The 21,917-nt window shown below is 44.5% G+C and overlaps 1 protein-coding gene across 1 annotated transcript in view; it reads left to right on the plus strand.

Moving 5' to 3' along the window:
• LOC142249378 (calcium-activated chloride channel regulator 1-like) overlaps positions 1 to 21,917 on the plus strand; it is a 58,993-nt gene that overhangs the window by 11,122 nt on the left and 25,954 nt on the right. The window contains exons 3-6 of the mRNA XM_075321014.1: positions 1,267 to 1,417; positions 7,581 to 7,689; positions 10,218 to 10,395; positions 13,672 to 13,896. Coding sequence (XP_075177129.1) covers positions 1,267 to 1,417; positions 7,581 to 7,689; positions 10,218 to 10,395; positions 13,672 to 13,896 — 663 coding nt within the window. The remainder of the gene's footprint in view (positions 1 to 1,266; positions 1,418 to 7,580; positions 7,690 to 10,217; positions 10,396 to 13,671; positions 13,897 to 21,917) is intronic.

Here is a 21,917-nt window from a genome sequence, read left to right on the forward strand (position 1 = left end):
CGAAGGATTGTCATGATAGCTGGGGATCAGTTGATAATCTCTGTGTGTGTCATGACAAATGTCCTGTGAATGCCGGCTGCTGATGCACTGCTCTGTATAGCACGAGCAATCAGAAGATCACAGCTTTAAATCCCCAAAGGGACTATAGCTAGTTGTTTTATAAAGCTGACATCTTGCTATAACAGTAGCTAACAGAACTCGCAATGATCGCTGATTTTTAACCATTTAAATCCCTCATTAATCTATATGCAGTATTTAAGTAGAACTATTAGATTAGCTTCTATTACTGTCCCAAAGCAACATGTTGACAGGGTATGGATGGCATGTATGTCATAGAAGGCAGAGCCTGATGAAAGCCCACATGATTGACATCTTAGACTATGTTCACATTAAGTTTAACTCTCGTGTCAGGGGCTCTGTTGGGACTTATGTCTGAAGCCCTTTAAAATGGGATTTGGGCAAGCTTCAAGACATGGTCAACTGTGTCTTGGAGCAACCGACAAAGATGCAAATATGGCCAAATATCATGTCCAAAAGAGCACACAGTGACACCATCTGCATAATCACAGTCAGTTATCCTGTCAGTGCATAACCCGATTCCCGTTTCAAGGGTTTTTAGATATAAGCCATGACAGAGCCACAGATGTGAGGGTAAAAGGCAACGTGAGCCCGACCTTACCCCCACTTCATAGCAGAACATCATAGCAGAAGATGATCACAGCAGAGCAGTCAATTTTCTGATACAGTAATATTACAGTATATAGAACAAGCAATCTATGAATTGCAGGATCAAAAGAGGACAACAAAACAAAATACAGTAAAAAAAAATGTTTTCAAAACAAAAAAGTTAAAATTTTAATAAAATAGACATCAAGTCACTCCACCTTTCTATGCTTTTCCCCCCCAAATATAAATTGAGAGTTTAGAACAAGTAGAGGAAAAAACGTGCAAAATTAAAAAATTGCCAGCTGTGGAAAGATTTTAAAAAATACACGTGATAATCTATATCTCAATTTATGGTATAATGAGACAACTAACTATGCATGCCCCAAAACTATGTAGTGTATATATTCCACTGTTGCTGTACAAAAAGCAAGTTAAGAAGTTCCCTAATGAAAAACTTTCTGGTTGTCACTTTGCTTTACTTTTCCATAAGTAGATATAACAGGGAAATGACTAACCAGAACTTGGAATGAAGAACCCACTTTGAAAATAAAATTTTCCCAACACAACATCGCTCTCATTGTCTATATTTTGTTCCAACAGGCGGATATTATTATTTCAAATCCTGTTCTGAAATATGGTGACAGCCCATATACTGCTCAGTACAGAGGCTGCGGGGAGCAAGGAGAATACATTCATCTAACGCCTAATTATTTGCTAAATACAAATCTGTCCTCAGTGTACGGATCTCCAGGTAATATTCTAAAAGTCAAAGCATGTTTTTTTAAAACTTAATACATCTACATTTTGTTGGACATATTATATATATATATTGTTGTGGTGTCAAGGGCCGATCAGTAAGATTAACTCTGGGGCCACTGTTCAGCCGCATGCAAACATTACATTTTCCTTATTTACAAATTTCCCTATTTTTCTACATTATAATAAACTGGTTAGTTTGAATGAATAAATGAATGAATGATGAGACACTGCTTCTGTTTGTAAATAGTGAATCAAATGTATTGTGCCAACTACTACTCATGTTGTGCATAAGTGCCTTAAGGCTAACGAGATGTCCTTGGGGTCACGGAATTCGTGACGCACATCCGGCCTCGTTAGCGTAGTCGTTGCATGTGACACGTACGAGCGACCGCTAACGATGCAAAATACTTACCAAATCGTTGATTGTTGACACGTCGTCCATTTCCAAAATATCGTTGCTGCTTTTGGACACAGGTTGTTCGTCGTTCCTCAGGCAGCACACATCGCTACGTGTGACACCCTAGGAACGACGAACAACACCGTACCTGCGTCCTCCAGCAACGAGGTGGCCGTGACTTTCATGCGGCTGCTCTCCGCCCCTCCGCTTCTACTGGACACCTGCCGTGTGACGTCGCTGTGACGCCGCATGAACCGCCCCTTAGAAAAGAGGCTGTTCGCCGGCCACAGCGACGTTGCTAGGAAGGTAAGTATAGTGTGATGGGTACTAGCGATATTGTGCGCCATGGGCAGCGATTTGCCCGTGACGCACAAACGACGGGGGCGGGTGCTTTCACGAGCGACATCGCTAGCAATGTCGCTGCGCGTAAAGCCCGCTTTACTCTTGCACAAGGGCCTAACCGGAGATTCACCAATTCCCTTGTGGGCCAATCTCTGCCTGAATGTATGATATTTTATATTGTAGCACAAGTAAAATATTTGTGAAATAGCGAATTAAGAAAAGTTTTAGGGAATTAAGAAAAGTTTGATGCTTGACACTTGGTTATTTCCCAAATTCTTATTCTGAACCCTAAAGAGGACCTGTCACCAGCTCAAAAGTGACCAGTTTCTACTCTTATTTTATTTCTGCTTTCAGATATATGTACCTTTTTATTTATTGTAATTTTTTAGGGTTTTTTTCAAGGGAATGTGGTGCGCAAGATTCTCTGAGATCCTGTTATTTGTCTGCTGTGCATGTTTACCCTGTGAGCCATGCCCCCTTGGTAAACAAAATAATAAGTAATATTAAATAAAAAGGCCCATATCCCATTTAATACCGTTTAGTATGCATCAGGATTTACAAGTAATACACAACCAATGCATGCTCAGTACAGCAGGGACTAATCCAGTCCCTAAAAGGGATGTCACTGATGACGCTTTGTTTCAAAGTGAAGAAAGCAGTGGGCTTCATACACTCTGATCAGAATGTTAAACCAAGAACCTCAAATTCAGCTATATAAATTTTTGCCTAGCGGCTTTAGATCAATTTATGATTTTTGGATGTGCGGTCCATGTCTTTTTCTCCAGCTATGTTGCTAAACATAATTGGTACAGAAATAAAAAAAAAACAAACAAATAAAACAAAAAAACAGGAAGATAGAGTAGAGAGGGAGAGCTAGGCATTTTTTTATTGAAGTATATTAGATAAATGATTAGATAATTAAATTAGATAGACAATTAGGAAAAAAATAAAATTTGGTTTCAGACCGCCCCTTTAACTGCTATTGTGGGCAAATACATTGAGGGTTTCTAAGAGATGCTATCCTGAAATATCGCACTAAAAATAACATCATAAACCAGCATCAAGATGGGTTTATAAGTGATTGTTCCTGTCAAACTAACCTCATAAGTTTCTCTGAGGAGGCAATTTTCAAATTGGGCCAGGTTAAACATGGATGTTCGCCAACTGAAATTTTCAAAGGAATTCCATACAGTGCCACATAATACATTCATACATGAAATGAGAATATTGGGATTAAGGAAAATATGTGTAATTGGGTTAACAACTGGCTTAGTGATAGGAAACAAAGGGTAGCGTTACCAGTGGGTAACCCAAAGGGTCAGTAGTGGGCCATCTTTTTTTAAGATTTATTAATAACTTTGTAGAGGTTATACACATATATGAACGTTTTTTCGTTCAATCGCAATTGCACGTTGCTCTCACATGCTACAACATACCTTACCGGATGTGCATCACTTACGACGTGACCCTGCCCACACATCGTAAGATATCTTGTAAGCGTGTAAAGCGGGCTCTAGGTTTGTCGGTGGATGGCAAATTCAAATTTAGTGCCAGGCAGCTGCTAAAAAGGCATATAAAATCATGGGATGCATTAAAAAGTGGAAGAGATACTCTTGACAAGAACATAATTTTGCCTGTATACTAGTGTGGCCACACTTAGAATAATGTGCACAAATTTGGTCTCCAGTGTATAGGAAGGACATAGCGGAACTAGAGCGGGTGCAGAAAAGATCAACCAAGGTAATTAAAGGAATGTGTGAACTGCAATACCAAACACAGATTATTAAACTTGGTTGTTTAGTTTGGAAAGATGAAGACTTAGGGGCGATCTTATTACAGTGTACAAATATATGAGGGGACAGTACAGAGATATTTCTAATGATCTTTTTACACCTAGACCAGTAATGGGGACAAGAGGGCAGCTGCTATATTTAGAGAAAAGAAGGTTTAGTCATAATCCCAGAAGATAGATTCTTTTATGAAATACCAGTGAGAATATGGAACTCTTTGCTACATGATGTTGTAATGGTTGATTCACTAAAAATGTACAAGGAGGGCCTGGATGACTTTTTTGATGAATATAATATTACGGGTTATGGGTATAACATTCTGTGATGGTATGTTAATACAAGGAACAAGTGTGATTGATATACTGTATATGGAGTCAGGAGGAATTTTTACCCTAATATGGGGCAATTAGCATCTTCCTCGTGAAGTTTTTATCTTTCTCTACATCAACATATTGTGTTATAGGTTTAACTTAAAGGAAACCTGTAACCTGTAAAAACACTACTACCCTGCAGATATGTGATTAATCTGCAGGTTAATCACTTTTGGAACCTGCCTAGCACTTGCACATTGTTCCCTGCTGCTGGGAGGAAAAGAACTTTAAAAGGGTGGTTCACCCATATTTTTTATTGTCTAGATTGATATTATATTGAGAAACAATGTTTCCCTCAAATACCTTGTGTTGGCAATAGTGCCTGTGAGAGGCGCTATTGCAGACCGCTTTTCCCCGCTCCGGTGAGGTCACGTCAAGTTACGCACACATCACATCCGTGTGGTCGGCTCAGTTTTCCTGACTCACTGAGCTGTGAGCGGTGTTTCACCGCTTGTCACAGCCCATCTGCTCCCTCCTCCCTTCTCCTTCCTCCCTCCTCCCTCCTCTCTCCTTCCTCCTCCCTCTTCCCTCCTCCCTCACAGCACAGCGCGTCTCCTGCTTGCAGCGTTCTGCTGTGAGGGAGGAGGGAGCAAGGACGAGGGAGCAGATGGCCTGCAACAAGCGGTGAAACACCACTCACAGCTCAGTGAGTCAGGAAGACTGCAGCCGGCCGCACGAATCTGACGTGTGCGGCACTTGACGTGACGTCACCGGACCAGGGAACAGCAGTCTGCAATAGCGACTCTCACAGAAACATTGTTTCTCAATATAATATCGAACTAGACAATAAAAAATATGGGTGAACCACCCTTTTAATCCTCCGGGCAGTTTTCCAATTTCAGACAAGGGGGAGGTGCTGGCACGGGTTCAGTCACCGCTCTGTGTATGGAGAGCAGCAGCTGGAACTGCACCCACTGCACTGACTGACAGCTTATTCTAATGCTGAAGGGCTGTCAGTAAGTGCGGGTTGCGAAGGTACAGCTGCCGCTTTCCATACACAGAGCGGTGACTGAACCCACACCGGTGCCGCCCCATGACTGAAACATGAATGCTGCCGGGAAGATTTAAGTTAGTTTCCTCCCAGCACTGGGGCTCAATGTGCAGGCGCCAAGCAGGATTCAATATTATTAACCTGCAGATTAACCTTATATCTGCAGGTTAATAGCATTTTTACATGTGACAGGCTCTCTTTAATGGACTTATGTCATTTTCAACCTTAAAATTATGAAACTCAGAAACAAGTTATAAAAGCTCCTCTGAGAAACTCCCTTCAGCTATATAGAACTATATATAATCATATATCACTGCTATTAAGAGAAGAGTCGCACCTTTGCAATCCTAAAGCGCTTACACCGCAAGCCGTAGTGAAGCTATAGATAGATGTTTCCTCACTGGCGGCCTGTATGACTAATAACCATGAACATCCTGACATAAACAGCTCCACAAAGGTGTCCAGACCACAACACATATTGTGGATGATGTATTTAAAGGAAAAGTATCATTAGAAATAGAGATACTGTTTCAATCACATTATTTAAGTTACATCTTTGGCAATTTTTGTTTTCCTATCACAATCTATATTAAACATCTAACAATTTTCCCTATTGCAATTAATCTAGACCCTTACCACTTGTTTTCTCAGAAAATTCACATGAACATTAGCAGCAATAGACTCATCTTTATCTTGTAATGAACCAGCAGGGGGAGCTGGAACACCAGGAGAATGCTAGGTAGGGATTCCCCACTAGATGGCACTAGACTTAACAAATCAGCAGAGGAAGCTGGAGCACCAAGAGGGTGCTGACAGCAATCCTCCACTAAGCGGCTCAAGTCCCCCCAGTGGAAGAAGTGGATGGTCGTATGGACAGATAGGTCAGAACCAGGATGCCTGCGAGGTACAAAGGGTTGCCCGGGGACAGAGTCCAGGGAAAGCAGAGTCAGAAACCAAGAGGGATCGTCAAAGATCGGGGGAGCGCGGAACGCAGAGTAAATAGACAAGCCGAAGTCGGGAGCTGGGAGAGCAGGTAATAGCAGGGAGTACAGGAGGACGGAACAACAGAGGAGGGAGGATGGGAGTCAGAGAGGAATGGAGGCAGTCAGGACGGACGGCAGGGAGAACGTACACAGGCAGGGTACGAGGTGGGGGAGCAGACACAGTGGACAGGATGTAGGGAGATGAATGTAAACAGGACGGGAGGCAGGATCAGAACTTACAAGGGACCAGTGGCACACTGCAGGGCAAAATTATAACAGGTACTGGAAGAACGGAAGTGCCCAGAAGATAAAGGTGCCGTGATCCCGGGAACAAGGCAAGGAGAGGGGCCCCTCTCCCCGGCCACGCTCCAGGAAACACTGACAGCTGGGGTCATGACATATCCTTTGTATTGAAGCATCTAATGAGCATGTGCAAAGGTCATTGTGAAGAGAGGGGATACAGGGTCAGCTGGGATATTGCCAAATACAAATAATAGATGCTGTGTTATCAACTCTGTATAGATGTTTTCCGTCTTTGTAATCCTCCATCTGTGATGATAATTGATCTTTTGAAAAGTTTTCGGTAAGAAACATGCAGTATGAATCTAAAATTGCCCCAGTGTCATGTGTAAAATTACAAGATTTTGTTACTTTTTAATGTTAATAGAGATTCTGAATGTGATATGAAACATTCTGAAATAAAAAACCGACCAGCACATCCAAACAGACAGATGTGAATAGGTGCATACTGAAAATGCAATGTACACTAAAAAAATATACAGCTGCACTCTAAAATGCTAAGGTATGCAAACATTAAATTTAGGAATTTTGGAACTGCATTACTGCTATTGAAAATAAGCTTTAAATATGAGATACTTAGCACATAAAATGGCCAATTTATGAGAACCCAACAGCCAGTAACAAGGTGCAACTCTTTGTTGGGTCCCTAACCTAATATGCCTCTATCTGTGCGTAAAGCTTATAATTTGATGGGCAGGTAGGAACCTACTTAAATTGAAATTGAAAACTGCCTCAAGCTCAGTCAGGAATGAACTACATATGAAATAAAAAACTGACCAGCAAAAAAAGAGCATTGCAAAAATAATTTAGCAGAAAATCTAATATAAACAATAGGTACATTTCTGATAATATATGCACATTAAGTACATTTTTGTAATCTCTCTGATATCATGTAGATTGTTTAGGATGTAATGCGTCTTCTGTCCATATTACTTAAAATAGCTAGACTACAATTCAGGTATATGTTTTATATTTTCCTAGGAAGAACATTTGTCCATGAATGGGCGCACCTCCGCTGGGGAGTCTTTGATGAATATAACCATGAGGTTCCTTATTACATCTCTGGAGAACTCAAAGTAGAAGCTACTAGGTAACTCAAACCGTAAATGAGTATAATCATTGTGAATATTTATTTCTTGTATCATTGATTTAAGACTAAGGCTATGTGCGCACTAGTGCGTTTTACCCGCGGATTTACCCGTGGATTTGCGGCGGAAATTTCTTGAGATATGTCTGCAATCTTTGTGCAGACATTTCCCAGCAAATTCTATGAGAAATAAAAATAGCTGTGCGCACTGTGCGGATTTTTCTCAAGAAATTTCCTTGAGAAGAATTTCTCGAGAAAATTTCTTGAGAAAATGAGCATGTCAATTCTTTTCCGCAGGTACCCTGCGGATTTCGGCAGTACAGCCTGCAAAATCCGCAGGGAACCACCCGCGGGAAAATCGCGGCAAATTCGCGGCTATTCCGCGGCAAATCCGCGGCAAATCCGCATGCGGATTTGGTGCGGATTTTTTCCGGAGGTCCGGAAATCTTTCACTCCCAGAAGTTTCTCAAGAAATTTTCTTGAGAAACTTCACATTTCTAGTGCGCACATAGCCTAATTCATGAATTGTGCCCTAGCCATCATTGCTAATATAGGCTACTTTTTGCAGTGACTATATGCCAATATAAGAATAATGAATACACAATAAACCTATGATTTGCCCACTGGTGGCTTTATTATGAATAAGTTAGATAATAGGTTTGCTTAGGTATATCTTTCTCCACATAGAATGGTAGCATACATCTCTGCCATTAGTGGTTTTAATGATTCTAGAGTGTACCTTCTATTTGTTTATGTAGTTTAATAAAAGTTAAGTATTAATTAGTCTTACGTTTAGGGGTCAAGTTGCGTTTGGCAAATTGTTATTAGCTTAAAATACCCCTATGCTGACCATTGAACAAGTTTTCTTTAGTCCATGGGGCAAAGGGATAGTCCATGTCCCAGGGTCCTCTAATTGTCCATAACCCTGCATTCCAGCAGAGTGGAGTGCAACAAGCACAAATAAACTGGGAGAAAATTTCGGCCACCTCTGTGGCAAGCTGAGATTGCTTCTAATGTTCCCACTCTGGAGGTCAGCAGTGGAGGCCATCATGGTACTGGCTGTGTCCCCGCTATATCTTTTGGCTCTCAAGGCTAAACATGGTAGTGCAATGACCCTGGCCCACCGGAAGGTCTAGGTCTCCAGGCTGGGCATGGCGTACTGCTGCTGCATTCAACCCCCTGGGTCCATCTTCTTTGGTGAAACTGACCCAGTCTCCCTAAGTTAGGGTGGACCCTTTACAAACAGATTCCTCATTCACGTACACCTTGTCCCCGATAGTGGCTTCCTGACAAAACTGTACCCTTGTTTCAGGTTCAGGTGTCGGATAATGCCGCTTGTCACTCGGCCAGCTACAGCCTCTTCTCCCGGACCCACTTCTCCTTTTTCTTCTTCTGCTCTATGACCTGCGACACCCATTGAATCTCCTCCAGTCGAGGAGTTAGGGGCTTTGGCTCAACATACTACTGGAGCAGGCGTTTTGGGACCAGCAGCTCATATACTGCAAGCAGCAGTTGAGGCATCACGGCCATTTCAGTGTTTTCAGTGTCTAGAGTCTTCTCCATGGGTCCCGGTCCTTGATGTACTAGCAGCACTTTAATTTGCTGAAATCTGTTCCAGCGGCTGTGGCGGGCCATGGGTGCAGCCATCTCCGCCGCTGACTGCTTCAGTGTTGCCCCTGGGCTCCCGGGTTGGAGAGGCATACAAGCCTTCAGTCCTCTGACCGCACTTCCTCCGGCCGAACTTCCTCCCACTTCACGACCGCAATCCACTCTCTCCACTGGTGTTGCTTGGTCCCGACAAGCCTGCTGCATGTTAGTCTGGGTTCCTTCACTCTTCTCTGAGGGCACTCTTCCCTGCTCCTCCTCAGATGCTATCACTCTCTAAGATGGCACTGTACAGTGCTCTTTAGGGAGTGTCTTCCCTCCAGGGGGGACCTGCCTGCAGGGGACTGGTCCGACCCCAACACTCCACACAACCTCCTATTACACAGCCATTTTTCTTCTCACTCTTCCTCTTCCTGTCCCAGGGACTTAACCTTCTCAACTACTCCCAGGGGCTAAACCTATCTTAACCCCTGGTGTCCCTGCCCAGGCTGCGGTTGAGTTACCCAGACCAGCATCCTAATCAGCAGCTCTTCTATATCTTATCTATATAACATTGTTTTCTCAGTACTACACAGACTACTTCACATGACATGGTATATAACAACATTCACATTAAAACATGGTGAGCGTCTTGAGGGATGAGTCTCCATACACTGACCACCTTCTTACACTTTCATGTACACTTTCTCCAACTGAGCCCTTGTTACATAATTTGAGTATGGATTCAAAGTTTGATTTTTCACCTATTAGAACTTTCTTAGAAGGCCACAAAAGTAAGTTTCCTATTCTGTTTCAGTCCTCCAGCTAATACTGGTGTCTTATTACTGTTACTGGTGTATTAGGCAGAAAAACTCCCTCTAAATAATACTCCCTTGTTTTTGGTTGTTTTCATGCCCTTCAATATTTCTCTAACCTTGTTAACCTAGATGCTCCATCAATCTTAAAGGCAAAAATACAGCGCAGGAATGTGAAGAAGAATTGTGTTCAGTAAGAAACTGCAAAGTTGATGCTGACACTGGTCTTTATGAGCAAAGTTGTCTCTTTTTACCTGAGAAAGACCAGAATGTGCCGGAGTCCATCATGTATTCTGCAGCGATTCCATCTGTAAGTATTCCTTCAGTTTAAATACCAAAAATCGACGAGCGGCAACAATAGGTATTCATGGGATGCATTGTGTCTTTGGTATGAAATCTGTGTGGTCATATTGCATAATTGCACCATTGCTTGTTCCTTGAACCTTACATTAACACAAAGTTGTACACAGGCCAGAAACCATGCATATAAGAAACTGTGCACATGGAAAAATATATAGATATGGACACCACCACGGAAGGGACAAATAATACATCAACATATTTTATTGCATAAAATCAATACGTTTCGCAACCGAACAAGGAAGGAACTGGAAACTGGACTTGTTCCAAAAGTGTTGTTTTTATGCAATGAAATGTTTATATATATATATATATATATATATATATATATATATATATATATATATATATATATATATATGTATATGTATATATATATATATATATATATATATATATATATACTTTGAATCCTTTTAGTGCTGCCACCAATGTCTATCCTGTTTTTTTTTCGGAGTGCAGAGTTTCTCATTGGCTTCAGTTTGAGAGTTGTCTTCGGCTGTGCAGAAGGAGCCACAGCCGCACTTCACCCTTCTTGCATTTTATCCAGTGTTATGCAACAGTTGCACAACTTCAGCAGATTAATGCATATAATCCTTTACCCAGTTTATCATGTTTTACAGTTTTATACCATAAAGCAATTCTTGTTTGTTGTTTTTTTTCCATTTAATCCATGCATAGTGTCTAATGCACTGTAAAAACATATTTACTTTTCTTGTTGTGATTTATAGGCCTATACAGTGCTGCTCACCATTATTGGCACCCCTTCATTTTTTTCATAGATTGTACAATATCTTCAGAAATAAATGGAAATGTACCAAAGTTATATACTCAGGACATTTTAATTAGTGGTTCAAAGTAATACAACAATAAAACATTGTTTGTCAACTTTCATGTGGCAAATTCAAAGAAGAAACAGAATAAACAGCTTGTGCAGCAATAAAGGCCCCACTAATTAATATTTGGTTGCGCACCTTTTGGCATTGATGATGGCCGCCAAACGTTTCTTGTAGCCATCTATAAGCTTCTTGCACTTCTCAGGTATTTTCTCCAACTCTCCCTATGCAGTTTGTTCAAGCTTGAATATTTGCAGGGTTCTTTTTCCCAATGGCAGATTTCAGCTCACCCCAAAGATTTTCAATGGCATTGAGGTCAGGACTCATTGCTGTCCATTTTAAAATAGTTCATATTTTCTTTTTCAGCCATTACTGTGTACTTTTGAATGTGTACTTTGGGTCATTGTCTTGCTTGAAGATCCATGATCTTCCACTCAAACCAAGTTTTCTTGTACTGGGAAGGACATTTCAATCTAAAATCTCTTGATAATTCCCTGATTTCATGATTCCTGTGATACAGGCCAGTCCTCCAGTACCAGACTCACGAAAATAACCCTGCAGCATTATGGATCCTCCACCATTCTTAACTGTTGGTGGGGTGTTCTTTTCCTTATAAGTGTCATTATGCTATCTGTAAACAAACAGTTGCTTTGCCAAATAGGTCTATTTTTGTTTCATCTGTCCACAGAACATTTTCCCAGAAGGATTGTCAAGGTGCTCTTTGGAAAAGAGCAATGGTCTTTTCTTCAGCAATGGTTTGTTCCTTGACTTTTGCCCATAAAGCTCTGCTTGGTTTAGTGTGTGCTGTTTAGTACTTGTTGAAGCCATGATCTGAGACTGTTCCAGGTTGGCCTACAGGTCTCGGGGTGTTTGACATGGTGTTTTTAACGCACCAACCTTTGAAGACATTGCTTGTCAGTTTTCCTCTTTCCCACACGTCCAGGGAGGTTCTTGATGGTTCCATGCTTGGCAAACATCTTAATGACATTGTGCACTGTTGAAACTGGGATACCAAGGTCTATGGAGATGGCCTTATACCCTTTGGAAGTCTTGTGTTTGCTAATAATAGCAGTTTTGATGTCCTCAGACAGCTCCTTTGTCTTCACCATTGTGACAAAAGGAACAGGGCCTACCATATGGCTTTTTAAAACTCTGAAGTTATCATTCATTGGCAAATTCATGTCTCATGGGCACAAATAATTTCTCACAAGTGATTCTCATTTGTGATTTACCACGAGAGTCAAAATGTGTTTCCATACTAATGAAATGTAAAGGAGCCAATACCAGTACAGTAGGAGATATTCCACATTATGTACTAAAACTTCGTGTCAGACAATAATGATGAGCAGGACTGTATGACTTAAGGCCACTTTACACGTTACGATTTGTCGTGCGATTGCATGTGCGAAGGCAGCTGCCCCCATCGTTTGTGCGGCATGGGCAATTTGTTGCCCGTGGCGCCTAATGTCGTTAACACCCTGTCACACGTACTTACCTCCCGAACGACCTCGCTGTGGGCGGCGAACATCCACTTCCTGAAGGGGAAGGGACGTTCGGCGTCACCGCAACGTCACACAGCGGCCGCCCAATAGAAGTGGAGGGGCGGAGATGAGCGGGACGTAACTTCTCACCCACCTCCTTCCTTCCTCGTTGCCGGCGGGATGCAGGTAAGCTGTGTTCGCTGTTCCCGGGGTGTCACATGGAGCGATGTGTGCTGCCTCGGGAACGACGAACAACCTGCCTCCAGGACATTGATCGATATTTTGAAAATGAGCGACGTGTCAACGAGCAACGATAAGGTGAGTATTTTTGCTCGATCACAGTCGCTTGTAGCTGGCACACGCTACGATATGTCAAACGATGCCGGATGTGCGTCACTATCGACGTGACCCCGACGACATATCGTTAGATATATCGTAGTGTGTAATGGGCCCTTTAGTGTTCTTGCTCAGAAGGTTGGCTGCTGTTCATGTTTAAGAAAAGCATCATGCCTAAAGGAGTTTTCTCATCTTTTGATATTGATAACCTATTTTACAGCTAATTAATGGCGGTGCTACCTACAAACCTGATATTGATGACCTATCATAAGGAGAGATTTTCCATATTTTAGAGTTTTAGATCAGAAGCCCCTTTAAATTTTTTCTTTCATTAGCATAAACTCTCACATGTACAATGAATTCTCAAGTACAGCGCGTCCCAACCGGTTATAATCGGCTATGTACTCTGAATCTGTGCTCAAGCACCAGATAAGTTTATGTTGTTGTCTTTCACTTTCCTTTTCTTGTTTTATACGAATTCTTTATATGTTTTCTTCACCTGTCACACTGAAAGTGACAGTAAATATGCTGTTTTTTTATTGACCGCACATGGTTTTTTTTCCCTATTTTTAGATAATATCTTTCTGTAATGACAGCAATCATAACATTGAAGCTCCAAGTCTACAAAACCGAATGTGTGATTCTCGCAGCACATGGGACGTCATTATGAACTCCACTGATATCAGCTCTACTCCACCAAGATCTGATACTGATCTTTCTGTTCCCACGTTCACGCTAATACAGTATAAGAGAAGGGTCATCACATTAGCAATTGATGTTTCTGGAAGCATGGGTCCTGTAAGTATATCAACAACAAAAACTATAATACACATTATCAGTAAACTTATTTTATTATAGCAGAATATGTGAACAAACGTTTTATTGGTGACAGGCAGGGGTGGACATACCGTCAGTGCAGACGGTGCAGGACACTAGGGCCACGAAAGAGAAGGGGGCCAGAAGAACTGCTGAAATATCTTGTCTATGATAGAACTAGTGGCAGCAGCAACACTAGAGGGATTGCCAGTATCTGGGTAATTTATAGACAGTGGGGGGCGGCTGCTCAGCTTCACACAATATGCTGGAAGGGGCCTCCATCCTCTCCTCCACTATTGCTGCTGCCTGTAATACTATTGTATGAACTGAGGATTTCAATTGAGTTAGGGCAATGACAACCAGAGACGGGTTCTTGGTGCAAAAAAGTTTTATAATATGCAACCAACAATATGTACACAGAGAAGAACATACACAGTAAAAACCTGCCAGGTTCGGAGCAAGGGGGAATTTCCGGGACCGCGCACCGGACTCCCCCAGGGAGGCCACCAGGAGCGAACCCCTATACAGGGGCTGTCTGGCGATCACCCCAGAAGGCATAGATGCGCAGCAGCCGGAACACGAAAGAGCAACAGGTTATCGTCCAAAAATGACCATGCAGGATGTGGAACGCGGGTCCTAGGGTGGATATCGACCAGAAAGGACTGGGCACAAGCGCCGACCATGGACGGCAGACGGAGTCCGGGACCAGCGAGGGCACAGCTCGATGAGACCAGGTGGAGTCCAGAGTCAGTGTCGGGTGATTCACCAGGATCCAAAATAACAACCAGGAAATGAGAGTGTGACGCCCTGGGCAAGCCAGGGGTCACAGGTCATGACACCACAACACACCCCACATTCCCCGCAGGAACACCAAGGTCAGAACAAAAAACCCTTGTTGCCTTCCTCCAGGGGCTGATGTCCACACCAGGGGGTGGGCCAGACGGTTGGCTCCGCCCACCGAGGAGTTCACAGTCCTGGAGGCGGGAAAACCAGGCAGATTAGTTGGAGCTGAAGTTGAGGTTAGAGTGAAGTGGTAGAGGAGCTAGAGAGGAGTAAAAGTGGAAGAGAAGGTGACAGCAACAGAACCTGAAGTTGGTCCGGGTGTGTGCCCCGGGCTGAGACAGCAAGGTTGGCAGACAGTGGTGACTGTCTGCAGGAGAGGCTGATCGGAGGTTGCCGAAAGGACCGTGGACGGGTGGTGGCCCGGCGGTACCGGAGCGGTATACGAAGAGAAGCCAGCACCATTGGCAGGGGCCTTTCGGATCCCGGCAAGGCTAGGAGTCGCCGTGAATTTGCCAAATTCGTCAGTGAAGGGGACCTCCTGGGTCTCCCAACAGCAAAAGTCCCGATTGAAGGCAACCATCCAACCATATTGGAGAGACACCGCCACCGCACCAGTTTCTCAGGGCCAGCGCCTGCGGGCAAAGGAGGGGCTCCTCCGGCTCATATCCAAGCTGGGGAGCGGGTTACCGGTGGGAATCCATCGCTACCAACAACCGTATTTAGGTGCAGGAAAGAGACAGTCACCGCTAACTTGCAGGGAACATCAGCACCGCAGCCGTCCGAGGGAGTCGTCCAACCAGCCGCTTGTTTACCGTGAACTGTGTCATCATCCTTGGGCTGAGTGAGTACCTCCGTGCCGTGCGGCACAGCGCTGCCCCCTGCGCCCCTGCACCTCAACAGGCCCCATAACCCACCTGTCAACCATCCTAACTCTACATCATCGGGCCCCGGGACCACCAACCCCCCTACCCACGGAGGGGAGGGCCAACATCTAGCTGCTCCATACCATCACTCCCGGGATCCCCATACAGAGCAGCGGTGGTGTCCACACAATCACCACAACCGTGGGTGGCGTCACGGACAATAAATCCCTCAAAACCAATCCCCTTTTCACTCACGGGCGAGGAGCGCCGCTCGAGTCCCCGGGATCCGGCCCATCACTCGAGCCACCGAGCAGCAGAGGCCGCAGCCGCAGCCAGACCCGAGCAGTGGGAGAGCGCGGCATCCCCTCCTCCGCCCGCGACAAGAGCAGCGGAGTAGGAGTAGACAGGAAGCAGTATACTCAAGCAACTAGACTAAGCTTAGGGGCGGGCTTTTAAACAGATGAACAGGAAGTAGGGCAACAGAACAGAAAACTCCATGTCAACAAAGGGCAAGATACTTCAGAAACAACCTGGAAATCCCGAAACACTGACACTGCCTCTGGATCTATGACGCAGGGAACACACAGAATTGAAGAGAGGGAGCTGCTCATGCTCAGCCCAACAGTGAGGTATTTCCCTTTCCGCTCCTTCTGCACAGTCTGCAGGGAGGATTGCACTCTGTGTGCCATGGATAGAAGCCTGCACACTTCTCTAATCTCAAGTTGGGGCAATTTTACTCCCCTTGCGCAGATCACAAAGAACAGTTTTACTCCACGGCACACAGAACACTCTCCTCCCTGCAGACTGTGCAAAAGGAGAAGAGAGGGGACTGTGATAGAGGAAGAATATACTGATCTTTGTGGCCCCAGAGCCCCTGTAAGGAGTCAGGAGGGGCCCTTTATACAGTCACAGACACTGCACACACTGGGGTCCCATACCCTGTCAGTCAAAGACTCCACTCCAAAAAACTGTTAGAGGCTGACAGGGGATGAAGAACAAGTGTTATCTTTGCCCTGGAGTCTCATACTGGAGATGGAAGCTGCCGAAGAGGACCATGGACAAGTCTGATCAGAAGAGCCAGACATGACTGCAAATTAAAGATGTGCCAGGCTCTATGTACATAGCAAAGAAGCGGCTGCCTTCTAATTACATGGACCAGCCTGTTCTATAAAACAGACTAGACTAGGGCATGCTATAGCTGGGCTTTATAGAATGTAATTTTTACCTATATATTGCAATACTATAAATGATTGCAAAAGGTGAGGATCCAGCAACAAACGTCTTCATTCAGGAAAGATAAATTCAGTAAAATCCCATTTTATTTGAACTAATTAAAATCCATAAATGGTACAGGTATGAGGACACGGTTAACGTGTTTCGGAAGGGAGTCTTCCTTAATCATCACCAAGGTTATGATTAAGGAAGACTCACTTCCGAAACGCATTTGTGGCGCCCCTGAGGCTTCCGTTGCCACAGGAACATTGCACCCCAGCCAGAGGTGTGATGTCCCATCTTGGGTAAGGAAGAGAGTAAATGCCGGTCCACAAGCAAATCTACACTACATCCATTGTTAGGCACACACAGGGACCAGGGACAGTGGCAGCACCCCCCCCCCCACGCTGCATGCTGAGGGGCCGTAAGACCCATCCCTGCTCCCATAGGGTAGAGCTTAGCAACTGGGTGGGTGGGAGAAGCGAGCAGAGTGTAGAGCAGAGACAGGAAGGTCAAGTTTCAGTTTGCAGACAGAGTGAGATTGAGTGAGGAGAGCTGAGAGGAGGAAGTGTGAGTCGAGAGGAGTTGAAGTGAGAAGAGACACAGCAAGAGAAAGTGACACTTCCTGGTGGAGACCCTGAGGCCCAGATAGGATCAGGTGACACCACAGCAGAACACCTCTGAAGGGATCCCATGGCCACTGTAAAGCTTTCAAGCACAGGGCCTGTTCCACAGAAAGATCAGGTGGAGGGATCAAGCTGCACAGAGGGGACGGTCCCTAGAAACTGGAGGAAGAGAAGTCATTTCCAAAGGTAAAAACCAAGGCCCAGGTTGGTTGCAAGCGCCCAGGGCCACAGCCCACTGCAGAACCCATGGGAAGAGGGTACAGTTCCAGCTAGGCAAGCCCTCTTGTCCAGAAGCTGTAGTGGAGGTCAAGCCAAGTTCATCCAGCAAAGGCAAGGCTTAGAAGTCAGCTGAAGAGATGAACACAATAGAAGGGTGCACCGATTTTTATTCCCAGATCTACCCGGGATCAGCGGAGGTCCCTGACAGGGGGTTCCAGCAATCCAAAGGCACAGTGCACCATAACCCAGGAACTGTGAGTAAACAACTTGAAACTGCACCCTTGGTGTTGTCTCTGTTATTTCGTCTGCACTGGACCATTTACAACACCCTCATAGACTTTTACGAGCACCAACTGTTGCCCCGGGGCACCGCTGCACCTGTGGGGAGCAGGACCATCTAAGCTGCCATTCCACCAGCCCCGGAGGCCTCATACAGCAGCGGAGGCTTAATAGCCGCAAACCACAGGTGGCGTCACGTATATAAACTTTAATCACCCCCACTGAAGCCATATTAATTGACTCCCGCCAGGGTCACGGAGTCGGGCCCCGCCACCACTGACTACCCCCGGACTAGTCCAGCCCGGCACCGAGTGTCCCATAGCCCTGGGGTGGGCGAGTCACATTAACCATGTCCTCATACCTGTACCATTTTTGGATTTTAATTAGTTCAAATAAAATGGGATTTTACTGAATTTATCTTTCCTGAATGAAGACGTTTGTTGCTGGATCCCCACCTTTTGCAGTCACTTCTAGCCTCCCTTGTTCGATACACCATCTGTCCTCTGAAGCCCACGTCATTTGTTTTTTAATTATTTCATGAAATAAGTGAAATAATTAAAAAAAAACGGGCTTCCCTATATTTTTGGTTCCCAGCCGGGTACAAATAGGCAACTGGGGGTTGGAGGCAGCCCGTGGCTGCTTGATGTACCTGGCTAGCATACAAAAATATGGCGAAGCCCACGTCATTTTTTTGGTGGGCAAAAAACTTCTGCATACAGTCCTGGATGGAGTATGCTGAGCCTTGTAGTTCTGCAGCTGCTGTCTGCTCTTCTCCATACAGACAGACAGCAGCTACAGAACTACAAGGCTCAGCATACTCCATGCAGGACTGTATGCAGAAGTTTTTTGCCCCCTGAAAAAATGATGTGGGCTTCGCCATATTTTTGTATGCTAGCTAGGTACAGCAGGCAGGTACGGCTGCCCCCAACCCCCAGTTGCCTATTTGTACCCGGCTGGGAACCAAAAATAAAGGGAAGCCCTTTTTTTATTATTTCATGAATTTCATGAAATAATTAGAAAACAAATGACGTAGGCTTCGCCCCATTTTTGTGTCCAGCCAGGTACAACTAGGCAGCTGGGGATTGGAATCCGCAGCACAGGTTGGCCTGAGCTTTCTGGGCCCCCCTGCTGCGAATTGCAGTCTGCAGCCGCCTCAGAAAATGGCACTTTCATAGAAGCGCCATCTTCTGGCGCTGTATCCAACTCTTCCAGCACCTGCCTGCTATACCTGGCTAGCATACAAAAATATGGCGAAGCTCATGTCCTTTTTTTGTAGTTTTTTGGCAAAAAAAATAAAAAATGCTTCCCTGGATTTTCCATTGCCAGTGAAGGTAACACCAAGCAGTGGGGGGTTAGCAGCCAGTAGCTGCTTGGATTACCCTTAGCTAGCAATACAAAAAATGCAGCGGGAGCCCATATATATTTTTTTTAATTATTTATTTAAATAACTAAAAACAAAATGGGCTTCCCTGTATTTTGATTGCTGGACATCACAGTGCTGTAAAAATAAATCTTTAAAAAAAATGACGTAGCGCTCCGCGGTATTTTTGATTCTCAGCGCAGATAAAGCAGACAGCTATGGGTTGCCACCTCCATCTGCCTGCCGTTACCTTGGTTGGCAATCAAAATACAGGGAAGCCCATTAATTTTTTCTATTTAAAAAATAGTTAAAAAAAAAATGACGTTGGGTCCCCCCATTTTTGATAGCCAGCTAGGGTAAAGCAGACGGCTGTAGCCTGAAAACCACAGCTGGCAGCTTTACCGTGGTTGGGGATCCAATGTGGAGGTCCCCCCAGGCTCTTTTTTTATAATTATTTTATAAATATTAATAATTACACAAAAAAAGTAGGGTCCCCCCCAAATTGGATCACCAGCCAAGGTAAAGCGGACAGCTGTGGTCTGGTATTCTCAGGGTGGGAAGGTCCATAGTTATTGGGCCTTCACAGCCTAAAAATAGCAGGCCACAGGCACCCCAGACGTGGCGCATCCACTAGATGCGCCAATCCTGGCGCTTCACCCCAGCTCATCCCGTGCCCTGGTGCAGTGGCAAACGGGGTAATAAATCGGGTTGATACTAGCTGTAAGGTCACCTGACATCAAGCCCAGCAGTTTGTGATGTCATGGCGTCTATTAGATACCCAACATCATAAACTGTCAGTACTAACAAAAAAAAAATCGACAAAAGAAATTTATTTGAAAAAACAGTCCCCAAAACATTTCCTCTTTCACCAATTTATTGTAAGAAAAAAAATAAAGGGGTCCCACGACGACTCTGGACCGTCTAGAATATGGGGGGAGAGACACTCAGGGAACGTATCCCCCATTTTCTAGGAGTGCAGACCCTTCATGTGAGGAGTGTGGGTGCAATGAATCTGCACTCACTCTCCCCGGGTCCACAGCAGCAGAGTCCATGTCGTAATGGTTGCTACCAAAGCTGCAATGTCCTGATCATGAGGTAAGGGCATACCTAATCAGGAGAACTATTCTACATTTCCAAATATTGGTATTTGCTGATATTATTGCTATTCCACCTACTATATATTGCGGATAGGATCTTGGAGATGGAATACCCCTTTAAGTCCAGTTATCCAACTGAATGAATACTTAACAACAGAGCCAGGGAGGAGATTTATCATGTTTGTTCATGCCAGATGGGAGATAAATAATTTTTTACCGGCGCTGTCATTTACTGTAACGTGATCATCGGTGTACGGTGTATACCTGTGATCACGTGAGCGGGGACCGGAAAAACCGTCCTGAATCATGATCTCCAGGGTCTCAGCTAGCCCTGAAACCCCGGAGATTTTCTGACGCTGGGGGGCGCTATTCACTTATTTCTGCCTGCTGTTTATAAACGGCAGATCAGAATAAGGCTACATTAACACGACCGATCCATTTTTGCGGTCTGCAAAAAACAGTCCGTTTTTTTTCACGGGTGCATCCGTGTGGCATCCGTTTCCGTTCCGTAGACGATCCGTATGTCATTTGTCAGTTGTCATCCGTGTGCCTTACGTTTTTTTTTGTGTACTGCAAAAAAACTGAAGGAGAGAAAATGCATAAATTTACCCAGGATCCATAGCTTCATCCTACATGAGGCGGTCACATGTTCACTCCAGTGCCATTTTCTACGGCTTTTCACAGCATAGAGCGCTCTGGTGATTTTCCTGTGCTTGTACACTTCATATCAGTCTTTTCTGTCATTATAATGGCAAAAAGACACATAATGTCCCACTCTCCTGCATTTTGTAATTTTGCACCCTTTGGTGCCTTTCATGTGGCACTAAGGGGTGCTTAGCTTTGTATTTAGCCAAAAAAATGAAAAAAAAAATGACGTAGGGTTCCCCCTATTTTTGTAGCCAGCTAGGGTAAAGCAGACGGCTGCAGCCTGCAGACCACAGCGGGCAGCCTCACCTTGGCTGGTAATCCAAAACTGAGGGCACCCCACGCTGTTATTTTAAATTAAATAAATAATTTAAAAAAAAAAACACGTAGGGGTCCCCCCAAATTTGGATCACCAGCCAAGGTAAAGCAGACAGCTGGGGTCTGATATTCTCAGACTAGGGAGGTCCATGGTTATTGGACTCTCCCCAGCCTAAAAATAGCAGGCCGCAGCCGCCCCGGAAGTGGCGCATCCATTAGATGTGCCAATCCTGGTGCTTCGCCCCAGCTCATCCCACGCCCTGGTGCGGTGGCAAACGGGGTAATATATGGGGTTAATACCAGATGTGTAATGTCACCTGGCATCAAGCCCTGGGGTTGGTGAGGTCAGGCGTCTATCAGATACCCGACATCACCAACCCAGTCAGTAATAAAAAAAAATAGACGACAAACACATTTTTTTTTGAAAAAACACTCCCCAATACATTCCCTCTTTAACCAATTTATTAGAAAGAAAAACAAATCCAGGTCTGGTGTAATCCAAGGGGTTGCCATGACGATCCACACTGTCCCAGTCAATGAAGAGCAGGATGTTCCCCATTGGCTGGGAGAGCAGTGCAGTGACCTGAGCTAACATCAATGG

This window comes from Anomaloglossus baeobatrachus, chromosome 8, assembly GCF_048569485.1.
Source record: "Anomaloglossus baeobatrachus isolate aAnoBae1 chromosome 8, aAnoBae1.hap1, whole genome shotgun sequence".
Lineage (NCBI taxonomy): Eukaryota > Metazoa > Chordata > Amphibia > Anura > Aromobatidae > Anomaloglossus > Anomaloglossus baeobatrachus.